Source organism: Heterodontus francisci, chromosome 12 (genome assembly GCF_036365525.1).
Source record: "Heterodontus francisci isolate sHetFra1 chromosome 12, sHetFra1.hap1, whole genome shotgun sequence".
NCBI lineage: Eukaryota > Metazoa > Chordata > Chondrichthyes > Heterodontiformes > Heterodontidae > Heterodontus > Heterodontus francisci.
Genome location: NC_090382.1, coordinates 17,029,237 through 17,045,057, shown reverse-complemented (window position 1 = coordinate 17,045,057; position 15,821 = coordinate 17,029,237). Strand labels below are relative to the sequence as shown.

The 15,821-nt window shown below is 43.2% G+C and overlaps 1 protein-coding gene across 1 annotated transcript; it reads right to left on the bottom strand.

Annotated features, from left to right (window-relative positions):
• Nucleotides 1-482: 482 nt before the first annotated feature.
• tlx3b (T cell leukemia homeobox 3b) lies at nt 483-15,580 on the bottom strand. Its single transcript, XM_068042895.1, has 3 exons — nt 15,169-15,580; nt 12,649-12,886; nt 483-693 (listed from the first exon to the last, which is right to left on the bottom strand). Exons 1-3 carry the CDS (start codon nt 15,578-15,580, stop codon nt 483-485), a joined length of 861 nt encoding a protein of 286 aa, XP_067898996.1.
• Between the last annotated feature and the right edge of the window lie 241 nt (nt 15,581-15,821).

The window sequence follows — 15,821 nt, the reverse complement described above, 5'->3', positions numbered from 1 at the left end:
TGTTTTCAAATCCTCCCTTATTCCTGAGGGGTTTTTAAAAATATATAATTATTAACAAAAAAGCAACTCTTAATATCCCCGAAGATCTGACAGCAGGCGATGTACATAGGTTGAGTTTGCAGTCAAACTTTTGATGCAGAGAGAGTGCAGAGCGAGTCTGTCGGCCGAGCTGTTCCCGTCTCCGGGTTCCCAATGTTAAAGGAGTATTTTATGACTATTTTTGCTGTTTTTTAAATTGCTTCTCGGAGATGCCTCGTTGGTATTTTCCCTCATGTTACCGCTTCGACCAGTGTGAGCACTATTCAATTCAGAGAGTCTTTAACCGCCTTGCTTATTCATCCTTGGTCAGATTCTCTGTCTGATTATTTTCTCTCCCTCAGTTAAACTTTTAAAGAAAAAACACAAATAAATATCCTGGAGAGTCCGGGTCTGTTTGTTCCGGGTCTGTTTGTTCCGGGTCTCTTTGTGCCCACCCTTTCAGCTCACACTAAAGAGGTGACAACGGGGATTTTGCCATTTTCCTCAGCCCAGGGCTGCAGATTCTGCAGCGCGTACAGAGACGAGTTGTGCAGACACAGAGGGTCGGGCTGGATGGAATCATTCAGGGATTTCTGGAAGGCGTCATGTTGCAGCTGTAACATCAGTCTATTGGCCTGTTGTCTCTCGGCCTCTCTCTCTTCTGCCGTCTGTCGCCTGGGTGAGATAAACACAAACAGCCTCATTAGACCAGAAATCAACTCTTGCCACCTTGGGCTTAGTCAAAAGGAAGGGATGGATCCCTTCTTGGGTTCAGTTAATGTGCTTTTCCTTACTCACTGTGTTACTCAATTAGCCACTTTGCTCCATATTACCTCGCTCTATTAATGACCCCATTGCAATGTTTTCAAAGCCTCCAGGAACGGACGGTTCAATATCTCAAATAGACTGAAATCAATTCTAATAAACGGAAGTCCTTTTTATAACAGTACAAGACGGGGAATGAATCCAATAATCATGAGGAATAATAGATTGCTCCACTCTTCTCCCGAATCAGATCCCGTCTCAAAGGTCATCCCAGGTATCAGCCAACTGCTGATACTTACCCTCTAAACCCGCTCAGTTTTGTCACTTTACAATCTCTTAAATTCGTTTTTATCACCACCGCCACCACATCCGCCCCAATCGAAACGTGCACAGATTTTCCAATTTACATGTTAAAAAAACGAATCTCCAACTCGATGAAACCCAGGTTCAAGTACACACGTGGGGATAAAACGGGGTGAGGCGCCCGAGTCAGCACCGGCCCCAGTCAAACATGCGTGCGGGTTAGGGTCCAAGAGGGTCGGCCGGACTCCACATCACTGATAGCATCACATCGAAATATCATAAAACACAAGGAAAAAGGGACGGGGAGTTTGCCAGGTTTCTTTTTTTTTGTTTGCTAAATGAAGCATCATTAAAGGAGACATTTCTATTCGTTAATGGGGATTTGGCAAGCCTTGAAGAGGTTCTGAGCCCACACTAAATCTGCGAGTGTATTGGGCAAAGACAAAAGGAGCCATAGCCTCTGCGGTTTAAAACTGTAATAGGAGGAAGTGTGTGTGTGTGAGAGAGAGAGAGAGCGATCACGTCAACTGGGGCTGGATAACGGGGGCTGTGCGATTGAAGAATTAACGAGACCAAAATCGAAAGCTCGCAGTGTCCCTGTCGTGACGTTGTGTTCGCCACATTGTGGGAGGTTTTCTGTAAAGCTGCAGTGCAGAAGTGGGGGCTCGATCCATGATGTCTCTGCTCGATGCTTCATCCAATCCAAAACTAAACCCACTGCACTGCCGTCTCCCCACAAGCCCGTCTCTTCCTCGGCTTCAAATAGATCTCAGTTCCCTCTTTAAAGATGCAATGGTCTCTGTCTCAATCCCTCTCTCTGGGACGGGACAACAGTTCAGGCTGCAATGACAGATATTTGCACTACACTCTCCCCTCACTCTCCTACTTTAACCAATCCCCACTGAGTCTCCAACCAGTGGAAATACATTGGCAAGCTCGCGGCAAACCCTGAAACATTCTGGAAAGGAAAGGCTTTATCATTTCTCTGAAATTCTAACCAGAGAAAATTTGTTACCTTCACCACAGAAGCAGCAGATGATGAAAAGGTTAATCTGTGCAGTCGTGTTGTGAAAAACACACATCTTCCCTTAAACATCTGTAACCCTTCATCTTATAGAAAACAGGTGGCAACACTCAAATAAAAGGGACAGATAACTGCCAATGCCGGAAGGCTAAAAATGCTGGAATTACGTAGTGTATCAGAAAATACTGGAAATACACAGCCGGTCTGGCAGCATCCGTGCAGAGAGAAACAGTTAATATTTCAGGTCGCTCCATAGATGCTGAGTATTTCCAGCATGTTCTGTTTTTATTTCAGATTTCCAGCATCTGCAGTATTTTGCTTTCGAGAAGAGATCGGACGGGTTAAATAACGTTTCGGGTGCACAGACTTGCTGGAGACCGGTCCAGATCGAAACCTGTAACATCAAACACTCTTTAAAAATTAAAATCAAAATGCAGGAACAGAAACTGCCTGAAACCCTCAGCTCTGATGAAGGAATATGCCTCAAAAGTCAACATTTTCCCTTTCATTATGCATTATTTTGTAACCCATTATTCTCTGCGTTTGTAGCAATCTGCCTCTCCACTTTCCCTAGGATTGCGAAATGTTGCATTTGTCTTCTGATTTCGTTTCAATAAATGCATTTAAAAGTATAAGGTGCAATGTTGATGAGTGCAATAATTCCGATAGTTTTAGACAGAAACCATATCATTGCCAGCTCTAACATATTGTATTCATAGGGCTGCCGTGTTTGTTGCGAACACACTATTTCCACGCCTCATGTTGTGTCTCCACCTCGCTAGCAATTGTGGGGAGGTACAATCTGACTTGATGAAATGGGTTTACCCCGAAGAATACATCAGGGCAAATTACAAACAACTCCACTGTGTATCAATGTGAAGGTTCCTCCGTTTCGTACTTCCATCTTCAGGATTTCAGGAGTGGCGAGATGACTTCATGCAGCGTGACCAGAGAGATTCTTACCGACAAAAAAATGTTTTTAAAAAGTCAATTAGTGAGTTTCTAAGGGACAGTGTGGTATAGATGTTTACAAAACATAGATTCCTGTTTCAAGACGAGTCATTGACATACCATTTCCCCAGCCTACCTATTACTCTGTTTCTATTCGATTCAAACACAAACTGGGGTTTTTGCTCGATCCGGGATCTGTGCTTTTGCATATCATTCAAAATCGTGCTTGTGACAGTTATTTTGAGAGCCCCCTCACGCGATCAATACAAATCTATTAAAACATAAACTACAAATGTAAAATGAACAGGTGTATTTCCACTCAGGTTAAAACACTTTCCCTCGACACTGACTATGCTTAAAAACAACTTCACTGACTGTAAAACGTCCTGAGATGAGAGACGCTGTATAATGGGCTAGTTCTCTCTCTTTTTTCTCTCCTGTTATTTATATTGAAAGGTTATTTACTTTATACCTATATTGCTGTTTGTTGGCATGAAGAAAGTCAGTAATTGTGTTGAAGTGGGAGTTGAGAGGTTATAGAATCATGGACAATACAGCACAGGAGGCCATGCAGTCCATTGTGTTTGTGCCTGGTCTTTGGTAGAGCTATCTACTTAATCCCAGTCCCTAGGTCTCTGCCCCAAAGTCTTGGAAATGTTTTCCCTTCAAGTATTTATCTAATTCTCTTTTGAATATTTCTATTAAATCTTCTTCCACTGCCTTTTTAGGCAGTGAATTCCAGATCATAACAACTGGCTGCATTAAAATAAAATCCTCATGCCATCTCTGGTTATTTCACAAATCACCTTAGATCTGTGTCCTCCGGTTACCAATCCTTCTGCAACTGGAAACAGTTTCTCTTCATCTACTCTATAAAAAACATTCATTATTTTGAACATCTCTATCAAATTTCCTCCTAACCTTCTCTGTTCCAAGAAGAACTGCAACTTCTCTAGTCTCTCCAAATAACTGAAGTCCCTCAACTCTCATAATGTCACTGTAAATCTCTTCTGCACCCTCTCAAAGGCCTTGACATCCTTCCTGAAGTGTGGTGCCCAGAACTGAATACAATGCTCCAGCTGAGCCCTAACCAGTGTCATATAAAGGCTTAGCATAACTTATGTGCTTTAGCACTCTATGCCTCTATCTATAAAGCTCAGGGTCCGTATTCATGTTCCCTCTCATTTTGTTCTGGAGTGCATGGGTGATTTATTTAAGTGCTCAGCCCTTTAAATTTTTTCGTGTGGCTGCACACAGGCAGTAACTTAGAGGGGCCAATTTGTGTGAGGTCTTCACAGGAGCTTTAGGGTTGAGGCCATGCAGCTTACAGGGAACACTGGCCTTCATACTTTACTAACAGCTTTTGCTATTTGCCCTGCCACCTCCAAAGATATGTATACATACAACCCCAGGTATCTCTGTTTCTGCATCCCCTCTAAAATTGTGCCATTTCATTCATATTGTCTCTCCTCATTCTTCCTACCAAAATGTATCACTTTACACTTTGCTGCATTAAATTTCACCTGTCATTTGTTTTCCCTTTCACCAGCCTGGCTGTGTCCTCCTGAAGTCTGTTACATTTCTGGTTTCATATAATTTTCAAACTTCGAAATTATGCCCTGTATACTCAAATCCAGGTCATTGCTATGTATCAAAAAGAGTTGCAGTCCTTATAATAACCCCTAGGGAACACCACTAAAAAGTAAGGAAGTCTTGTTACAACTGCACGGGCATAGGCGAGACCATACCTAGAGTGCTGCATACAGTTTTGTTCTCCTTACTTAAGAAAGGATATACTTGCATTGGAAGCAGTTCAGAGCAGATTCACTAAACTGATTCCTTGGATAAAGGGGTTCTCTTAGGAGGGAAGGTTGAGCAGGTTAAGCCTATACTCATTGGAGTTTAGAAGATTGAGAGGTGTTCTTATTGAAACCTGTAAGATTCTGAGGGGGCTTAACAGGGTAAATGCTGAGAGGATGGTTCTCCTCATGGGGAAATCGAGAACCAGGAGACACAGTTTCAAAATAAGGGATCTCTCTTTAAAGATAGGGATGAGGAAGAATTTCTTCTCTCAGAGGGTTATTAATCTTTGGAATTCTCTTACCCAGCGAGCAGTGGAGAGATAGTAATGTAGGTCATTGAATATATTCAAGACTGAGTTAGACAGATTTTTGATGTACAAGGGAGTCAAGGGTTATGGGGGGTAGGCAGGTAGGTAAGTGGAATTAAGGCTACAATCAGATCAGCCATGATGTTATTAAATGGTGGAGCAGGTTTGAGGGGCTGAAAGGCCTACTCCTGCTACAATTTCTCATGATCTTATGACACTTTATATTTACATCCAGTCTGAAAAACATCCATTCACCACTCCTCTGTGCTTTCTGTACCTTAGCCAATTTTGTATCCATGCTAGCACTGTCCCTTTAATCCCATGGGCTTCAATTTTGTTGACAAGTTTATTAGGTAGTACTTTGCCAAATGCCTTTTGCAAGTCCATATACACATCAACTGTCTCCGTTACTTCATCAAAGAACTCAAACAAGTTAGCTAAACACGATTTTCCTTTAACAAATCCATGCTGACTGTCATTGATTCATCCGTGTCTTTCTAAGAGACAATTAATTTTGTCCTACATTACTATCTCTCAAAGTTTCTCCTAAGTAGGTTAAGCTGACTGGTCTGTAGTTGTTGGGATTATCCATGTCCCCTTTTTTTGAACATGGGTGGAACATTGCAATCCTCCAGTGCTCTGGCACCACCCCAATAGCCAAGAAGGATTGTAAGATGATGACCAGAGCCTCCACTACTCTATCCTTATTTCTCTCAGTAACATAGGAAGAATCTCATCTGGACTAGGTGACTTTTCTATTTTGAGAATTGCCAACCTTTTAAATACCTCTTCTTTATCTATTTTTATCCTATCCAAAAACATTACTGCCTCCTCCTTTACAGCTAGATGGATGGATAGTTACTGAGTGGGTGGGAGTGGGGCAAGGGATGGATGGTCAGTGAGTGGGAGGGAGTGGGGGAAGGGATGGATGGTCAGTGAGTGGAAGGGAGTGGGGGAGGGGATGGATGGTCAGTGAGTGGAAGGGAGTGGGGGAGGGGATGGATGGTCAGTGAGTGGGGGGAGTGGGGGAGGGGATGCATGGTCAGTGAGTGGAAGGGAGTGGGGGAGGGGATGCATGGTCAGTGAGTGGAAGGGAGTGGGGGAGGGGATAGATGGTCAGTGAAAGGGAGGGAGTGGGGGAGGGGATGGATGGTCAGTGAGTGGGGGGAGTGGGGGAAGGGATGGATGGTCAGTGAGTGGAAGGGAGTGGGGGAGGGGATGGATGGTCAGTGAAAGGGAGGGAGTGGGGGAGGGGATGGATGGTCAGTGAGTGGGGGGAGTGGGGGATGGGATGGATGGTCAGTGAGTGGAAGGGAGTGGGGGAGGGGATGCATGGTCAGTGAGTGGAAGGGAGTGGGGGAGGGGATGGATGGTCAGTGAGTGGGGGGAGTGGGGGAGGGGATGGATGGTCAGTGAAAGGGAGGGAGTGGGGGAGGGGATGGATGGTCAGTGAGTGGGGGGGAGTGGGGGAGGGGATGGATGGTCAGTGAAAGGGAGGGAGTGGGGGAGGGGATGGATGGTCAGTGAAAGGGAGGGAGTGGGGGAGGGGATGGATGGTCAGTGAGTGGGGTGAGTGGGGGAAGGGCTGGATGGTCAGTGAGTGGAAGGGAGTGGGGGAGGGGATGGATGGTCAGTGAATGGGAGGGAGTGGGGGAAGGGATGGATGGTCAGTGAAAGGGAGGGAGTGGGGGAGGGGATGGATGGTCAGTGGGAGGGAGGGAGTGGGGGAGGGGATGGATGGTCAGTGAGTGGGGTGAGTGGGGGAAGGGATGGATGGTCAGTGAAAGGGAGGGAGTGGGGGAGGGGATGGATGGTCAGTGAGTGTGGGTTGTGGGGGAGGGGATGGATGGTCAGTGAAAGGGAGGGAGTGGAAGAGGGGATGGATGGTCAGTGAGAGGGAGGGATGGTCAGTGAGTGGGGGGAGTGGGTGAGGGGATGAATGATCAGTGAGTGGGGGGAGTGGGTGAGGGGATGGATGATCAGTGAGTGGGATGGATGGTCAGTGAGTGGGGGGAGTGGGTGAGGGGATGGATGATCAGTGAGTGGGGGGAGTGGGTGAGGGGATGGATGATCAGTGAGTGGGGGGAGTGGGTGAGGGGATGGATGATCAGTGAGTGGGGGGAGTGGGTGAGGGGATGGATGATCAGCGAGTGGGATGGATGGTCAGTGAGTGGGGGGAGTGGGTGAGGGGATGGATGATCAGTGAGTGGGGGGAGTGGGTGAGGGGATGGATGATCAGTGAGTGGGGGGAGTGGGTGAGGGGATGGATGATCAGCGAGTGGGATGGATGGTCAGTGAGTGGGGGGAGTGGGTGAGGGGATGGATGATCAGTGAGTGGGGGGAGTGGGTGAGGGGATGGATGATCAGTGAGTGGGGGGAGTGGGTGAGGGGATGGATGATCAGCGAGTGGGATGGATGGTCAGTGAGTGGGGGGAGTGGGTGAGGGGATGGATGATCAGTGAGTGGGGGGAGTGGGTGAGGGGATGGATGATCAGTGAGTGGGGGGAGTGGGTGAGGGGATGGATGATCAGTGAGTGGGGGGAGTGGGTGAGGGGATGGATGATCAGCGAGTGGGATGGATGGTCAGTGAGTGGGGGGAGTGGGTGAGGGGATGGATGATCAGTGAGTGGGGGGAGTGGGTGAGGGGATGGATGATCAGTGAGTGGGGGGAGTGGGTGAGGGGATGGATGATCAGCGAGTGGGTGGTGTTGGTGAGACGTGGAATGGGCATTAATTGGGTATAAGGGTAGTTGCATCATTTGGGGTTGTGCTGGTAACTGAAATGTACATTGTTTGCAGCTTCAAAGGTCCAGACTGGATTGGAAATAAGGAAAGAGCAAGGTGGAGAGTTCATTGTTTAGGATGGAGAGTCCAAGGGCAGGGATTTCTGCTCCTACACTGCCGGCGGAGCCCTATAAATAAAGTTTGTGGATATCGGAATGTACGCATTGCCTAAAGGATTAAACTTGAAACTCAAACATTTTGTGAAGTCCCTTCAGAGTCTTTGTAGCTGCTGACCGTTTCGCTTTACACTAAAAAGTAACCCTGTGCGACATGCATCTTTGTCCTAAACCCAACCTGTCATGTTGACACTGTCACAGATGAAAGGTGTGATCTGCACAAGTCTGTGCAAGTTTCTCCACACTCCGCCGTGCAACAGCCTGCCCCTTGTGTTCTTTTATTAAACCACAAGAACATTTCAAATGCTATTTGTTAACCCATTAGAAACTCCCCTTGTTCGATTGACACACCTGTACAATCAGAGGTTGGTAGGTATTCAACTCTGATTAGACAGAAGTTCCAGCTCGGAGACAGTGGGACTGAAACTCCAATCGGATACAGAATAGTGCCGTCAGTATCAGAAAAAAGAGATTAACATGGGATGGAGATAGAGCTTGGGGCTGGGGCGTAAAGGGGCCTATTTGAGAGCTGTCTTCGCTTTGGTAATGACCATCTCTCTGAATATTTGTTTTTTGAGTTTGATGTTTATTTTTAAAAATAAGTTGAAAATTTGTTGTGAACAATTCGCGTATTGGAGAAATACGTGCTTGTGAGATTTTAAATGCATATGAGAAATAGTTATGTTAAATATAGAGATACAAATATATGTCTGTGCGTTACATACAGGACAATATATATAAATATACGAACTAGAATATTTAATGTGCCATATATCTGAGAGAATAGTTATTACATGTATGAGACAGGCAGAAATATACACAGAGTGGATATACACATGTGTGGTATGAGGTGGGTGTGCGGCGCAAAGAGAAGAGTGGATTTCGGGAGTACAGTACTGTGTGAAACTAACACGGTTATAATCGGTCCGATGTTTACGTTGTTTACAATTTATTCGTTCAACATTAAAGTAGAACAGAAAAAGCGGTGGTTATTTGCAGTCTATTGAAACAGGCACACACACACCTCACAAACATTCTCACACACAAATATATACACTCTCAAATATACGTGCTTAAACTCCTATTCTCCCACGCACACATTCTCACACACACTCTCTTACGCAGACTTTCACACTCAAACCCACGCACTCATTAACACACACTCTATTACGCCCAGTCATACACACACTCTCACACTCTCATCCATACACTTACACACCCAAACTCATTCAAACACGCACACAATATCACACACCCAAACACACACTCTCACACTCTATTCATACATATTCTTGCACACTTTCACACTCAAGATCACCCACACACTTTTAACACAAGCACCTTCTAACACCCACTCAAACGCACACTCTAACACACAAATCCTCTAACACATTTTCTCTCGCGCGCATGCGCCTTTTAAACGCATGTTGTGTTCTGTTTTTACTAATGAATCATAAATGTAACGTTTCCGATCCGCAGTATTTTCACAGCAAAATGCATTCAAATAGTTAGCCCTGATTTAAAGTGCTGCACTCGCATCTCCATCATCTAGTTCACCGAAGGCGACTGCCCCATTTGAGACACAGAGAGAGACAGACAGAGAAATCCAAATGTGCATGCGGCCATCATTCATCCTTTCAATCTCCCCTGGCCTTCAGATTTATAACAATGGGAGACATGGAGAAATAAACACCATCCCTTTATTCACAGTTCCTTGTTTGTCGGTGGGAACTGCAGTCAGTTCCGATAACAGATTGCCCAATAACACTGTTGCTGCTGTTTACTGATGTTATTACAAATGCTATCATCTTGTCCAGAATCTATTATACTTGACAGAGAGCTGTAAATGGGTCAATCCCCACTAACGAGCCATTAGTGTCAATCTCTGCATGCACAAGTACCTTCTATATGTCCAAGTATATTCCCATTTCTCAATAAACAAAATCCTGAAAAAAAAAGCTGGCGGATCCCAGGTAGAATCGGCTTTAAACATTTCTAATCACATTTTTCAGGACTTCATGAGTTGATAGTCAGACACTTTCTAACACCCGAGCAAATTGTTGTGTTGCATTTATTAATCAACAATATATTCACACCAAAAACACAACTAAAAGATCTGAGAGAGATGGAGAGGAACACTTCACATTCATATAAACAGACCGCTTTTGCTCATTGAATGCAAATTAAAGATAACTTTAAACAAGAGCTGAGGGCAATGTTATTATTTAAAATAATGAAAGTTGTCTTAATTAGTTTTATTTATTTATCTTCTAATTGTATTGTGTAATCGTCCTCCCCATTTCTCAGAACTGTACTTTTCAGATTTACAGTATTATACAGCCTATTTTTTCCCATTCTTATTTGAGCTTCTGGAAAGTAATAGTTTCCCCATCAAAGAGGGGTTATTACTAGTGAGAAAGTTAATTAAAACAGCCCTACGGTATAAAGCCTGATTTTACAGACAGCCAAGTCGTACTTAATTATTAAATAAAATGAAAATTACACGTATCAAAAAAAAGTCACGGAACAGCTGCAGTTTCCTCCGACATCGACCCAGATTAGGAATGATAAATCTTTATCGAGCATCTCACAAGGGCAGGCTCCCCTTTTCCACATCTCTCACACACCCAGACACCCGTAAAATTCCCCTTTACTTCAGTTCCGTCATAACCTCGATGAGGGATTCACCAATTAACAGACTAAATTATACTGTAATGCAGAACTGTTTTTGTCAAATTACAGAGATGAAGAAAGAATTATTTTTGCATCGAACTTTCTTAAGCATGAATTGCCTGGTTAGCAAGCCTTTGAATTGTATTATATCTCACAGAATTCGCAAACTGAATCCGCCAAATCCTACTTAATGGACAATAACGGCACCTCACAATAAATCCCAGCCCCGGACTTCAGGGACACCACGGTCACGGATTAAGAAGTATTTTGAAAACTATTCGGCTAAAACACAAAATGATTTCTTGTTCCAGTTCAATTCTTTGGACTGTGATTTTAAAATCTAATAGCTTCTCCTTCTCCTCGTCATTCCCAGTTTAATTAAATCTGTTAATGTTACTCCCTCTCACCATTTTAATTTAATTTTACCATCACTCTGTCACTCCCTGTATATTTAAACACATTAATGTTACTCACCCGCCGTCACTGCCCTGTACTTTTAAATGTATTAATATTACCCTCTCTCCACATCACTCCCCTGTACCTTAACTCTATTAATTTTACTCTCTCTCTCCCTATCACTCACTGCATTAAAATGTATTAATTTCACTCTTTCTACATCACTCCCTTGTATTTTAAATATATTAAGTTTACTCTCACTCTATTTAAAATCTATTAAGGTTATTCGCTGCACATCACTCGCTTATATTTTGAATCTATTAATTTTACTTGTTCAAGTCATTCACTCTATTTTAAAAGCTATTAATTTCACTCTGTCGTCATTTCTTTTTAACTATTATGGTTTCTCTCCTGTTTCACTTTGCTGTATTTTAATTATATTAATATTACTCTCTATCTCTGTGTTGTAGTTCTATTAATTTTACTCTCTGTGTATTTAACTTTGATTAATTTTACTTTATTTTAAATGTATCAATTTTACTTTATATCTCTGTATTTTAAATGTATTAATTTTACTCTCTATCCCAATGTTTTAAATGTATTAATTTTACTCTCTATCCCTGTATTTAAATGTATTAATTTAATTCTGTATCTCTGTATTTTAATTCTATTAATTTTATTCTCTTTTCATTCCCTGTATTTTATCATACATATTTTATTCTCCATACTTGTACTTTAATTCGATTAACTTTATTCTCACCGTGTCACTCCCCTGTATTTTAATTATGTATTAATGTTAACTCTCTCGCCCTCCCTGTCTATCTGTACTTTATTCTATTAATTTTATCCTCTCTCTGTCACTACCTGTATTTTAACTGTAAGGATTTTACTCCCTCTTCCTGTCACTCCCCGTATTTTTAAATATATTGATGATACATTTTTGCTCCTTATCACTGCTGTCCATTAATTTTGCTTTATCCCCTGCATTTTAATATAGAATTATAATCTATCTCCTTGTCATTAATAATAGAAATAAAAACAGAAAATGCTGGAAATACTCAGCCGGTCAGGCAGCGTTAACTCTATTTCTCTCTCCACAGATGCTGCCTGACCTGCTGAGAATTTCTAGCATTTTCTGTTTTTATTTCGGATTTCCAGGATCCACAGAATTTTGTTTTTCAATTTTAAAATATATTCATTTAAAGTTAGTTCTTTGTCACTCCACTCCAAATTTTAATATATAAATGTTACTCTCCCTCTTTATTGCTCCTCTGCTCTTTTTACATATATTAATTTAATTCAATTTCTCTCTCCCCTTTGTCAAAGCCAAGTTGTCGTTACTCTCTATATCTTAAAAGTACTAATTTAACTTAATGTCTGTCGCTTCCCTCCATTTAGTAGTGTACTGATTTTACTTTCCCTGTCTCTCTGCATCCTCCGCCCCCCGCCCTTGTCTTTCTCCCTCTTTCTGTCCCCTACACATTTTATTCCAGTCTGTCTTCACTCACCTCCATTTAGTTCTCCTATTCTGAAACCAGGTTTTGACTTGAGCATCCGTCATTTTCAGGGACTTTGCAAGCGCCGCTCTCTCCGCCGAGGCCAGATACTTCTGTCGGTGGAATCTCTTCTCCAGCTCGCAGATCTGGATCCTGGTGAAGGAGGTACGAGGTTTCTTCCGTTTTGGAGGGGTCCTGTTCTGGTATGGGTGGCCGATGCGCCGTGTCACTGTGAAAGGTGTCAGGGCAGCTAATAGAAGGGAACAGAACAGGGCACCTCAGTGATCTCCAAAAGAATTAGTAAGGGCGAAAGCAGGCTTCAATTCCCAAGGGAATGTTGTTTTAGAATATTATTCGCATCTACTTGTTATCCTTCCCCCCACCCCAGTAACAATGAAGACTCGGCATTTCGCCCCGGGACAAGAAAACAGACCTAAGGAAGAAACTTTAAACATATTCACACGCATTACATATATTATATATATTTATATATTCATATATACACACAACAGACATATATTCACACACACGGTCACACTCACGCTCAAGCACACACGCACAGACACAACGGTCATACTCTTATGCATACAGACACACGGTTACACTCACACACGGTCACACAGACACACAGGCACACGGTCACTCTCACACACGGTCACACAGACACACAGGCACACGGTCACTCTCACGCACATACTCACAATTTCCCTCACACACACAGTCGCACACACACAAATGCAGACACACAAGGTCACGTTCGTACACACGCTCAAACTTATATACAGACATACCCTTTAACTCAGGCACATCCTAGATCATACTCACACATGCACCATCTTCAAAAACTGGCGAGAGATTCCAAGTCATTCAAATTTGAAACTTCGGATTTATTAAAAATTAAAATGATAGAGCTTTATTGTTACAATTTGCAGTTTATGTAGTAGTTAGTATTTAAACCAGACCGCATGAGCCAGTGAAACAAGCTGTAGGTTTGGATTCACGCTGTCATTTTATAGACGCTATTGGATTTTTTGCGCATGGGAAATCTATCCAACTTCATTCACATTCACTAGTTTTAAAAAATGTAATCTTTAAAATGGATCCTGTATATCGAGTGCTACATCTAGAGGCTGCAAATACAACTTTTTGATCAATTAAATATATTTAAAAAAAACAAATATTATGAATAGTGGCGCTGAAAGCAGTTACACTCTGACCCAGTGGTCTCTGAGAGAAGATTGTCCATGGCACAGTTCAGGCTAGAAAACTCCAGCCAGGAGGTGAAGGGGGAATAAAGGGAAAAGTGCAAGAGCGCAAGGAGTGAGCATCGTTTCCCTGGAGTTAAATCTCTCAAGGACCGAATAATAACGAATAACGAGTGCAAGTTTGGAAGGTGCATTTTATCAGAGTGCAGGAACTGTTTAAATCGCTTTTCCTCCATAGATTTAATTTGTGTAGATTGTTGTGGATTTTTATTATTATACTGTAAAAGAGACCCATCGAGTATACCCTACGCGCATTGTAGAAATTTAAAAAAACGAAAATAAATAAAAATAAAATATAAATAATTATAAAAAAGACTTTGGCTTGTGATCTGAAAATGAAAGTATATCGGAGTCTTTCTCTGAGCCGGGACTTCTCTCTGGCTTGGGATCTGCTCTCTCTGAGCTGGGCCCTGCTCTCTCCAGTTTGGGATTTGTTCCCTCTGGGCTGGGCCCTGCTCTCCCCAGTTTGGGACCTATTTCCTCTGGGTTGGGACCTATTCCCTCTGGGTTGGGATCTGTTCCCACTGGGTTGGGATCTGTTCCCTCTCTACCGGGACTTATCCTCCCCTCTCTGGGCTGCTTGAAGGCTTTAATTGCAAATTATCCACTTTATGTTTTGATTTGGCCCCATTTTTAAACCAGACCGTATGTACATCATTTTCAGCTTAGCCTATTATTGTATTTCCACCTTATAACTGTGATTAAATTATATCTGAATTGTCTTTTCCTCGCCATGCCATCTGTGTCGCGGGCTTGTTACATCCACTCTCTTTAAATCTGAGTTAACATATCGCCAGGCCGTTATTGACTCTTAAATCTCACCAGTTTTGTAAATAATGTTACATATCTAAACCTACAATATTAAAAATCGATTTCTTTGCTGAATCCAATATCTTTCCTCAATCTGTTTAAAACCCAACGTTTTCGCACAACTAAATCCATACAAAAAGTGACTTTAGATATTAATAAACAATTGGGTTCTGAATTAAAGGAATTTTAAAATGCCACCAATTTTAAAATGCGTGATGAACGAAATGGGGTTTGCAAAGTTAGTCTGTTAATTTGAGTTATACATTGACTGAGCGAAGTCCACACACTGTCCTAACACCTCTGCATACTGGGCATTACCGGCAGATAGTTTAAAGTTGACTGTTTAAAATCAGAGTTGGTCGTAACGTTTGTAGCAAAATAATATGGCAACCCTAGACCCTCGACTACGCTTCATTCCTGATTTACTGTAGATTAAAAGACAACTCGTTCCCCCTACCTGTCAGCCTGTCCTTAGCAAACCTCCTGCTGCTCTCCATCCAGGGGAAATTCAAGCCGCTCAGACCAGCCACACTACCTATGCTGGGCATTGTGGGCACGGCAGTCTGGGGGACGGGACGGTGAGCCGGTACTCTGATCACGCCGGCAGAAGCCAAGCCGTTGACATTCATACTCAGGTTTACACTGTAAGATCCGGACACACTGTCCTCGTATGTAGCCCCCATGGCCGGATAGGCAGTGGCAAGGGTAGGGTAGGCACCGCTAACCGGACTGGCCAAGTAACCTGCTTCGGAAACTCTGACGCTGGATTGCAGGCAGCTCTCCTGATCGGAACCACTGAGAATTTGGTCGATGCCGAAGCTGATGGGCTCGTGTTGAGGCTGTGTCTGCGTGGTCCCCGACTGATCCATCGTGCCCCCCAACCAAACAATGTTTGCCAAATATAAAGCGCAATCTTTTAAGAGAAGCGCCTGGCCACTACAGCAGATCCGCGAAGCATGCTCCTAGTTGGACTTTGCGAAGGTTGGACGGAGCAGGTGGGCTTTGAGAGGGAGCTTTCATCACTGTTGGACGCTTCCTACTACCTGCCCTGGGTTCTGTTCCTTCAGCCACACGGCCCGTCACTGGCTGAAAGCGAGGAGGTCTCCATCT

Coding starts and splice junctions, on each gene's coding strand:
- tlx3b (XM_068042895.1), bottom strand. CDS start 15,580: ATGGATCAGTCGGGGACCACGCAGACACAGCCTCAACACGAGCCCATC. Junction 12,887..15,168: donor TGCTAAGGACAGGCTGACAG/GTAGGGGGAACG, acceptor CCCTTCTATTAG/CTGCCCTGACACCTTTCACA. Junction 694..12,648: donor AATAGGAGAACTAAATGGAG/GTGAGTGAAGAC, acceptor TATCTCACCCAG/GCGACAGACGGCAGAAGAGA.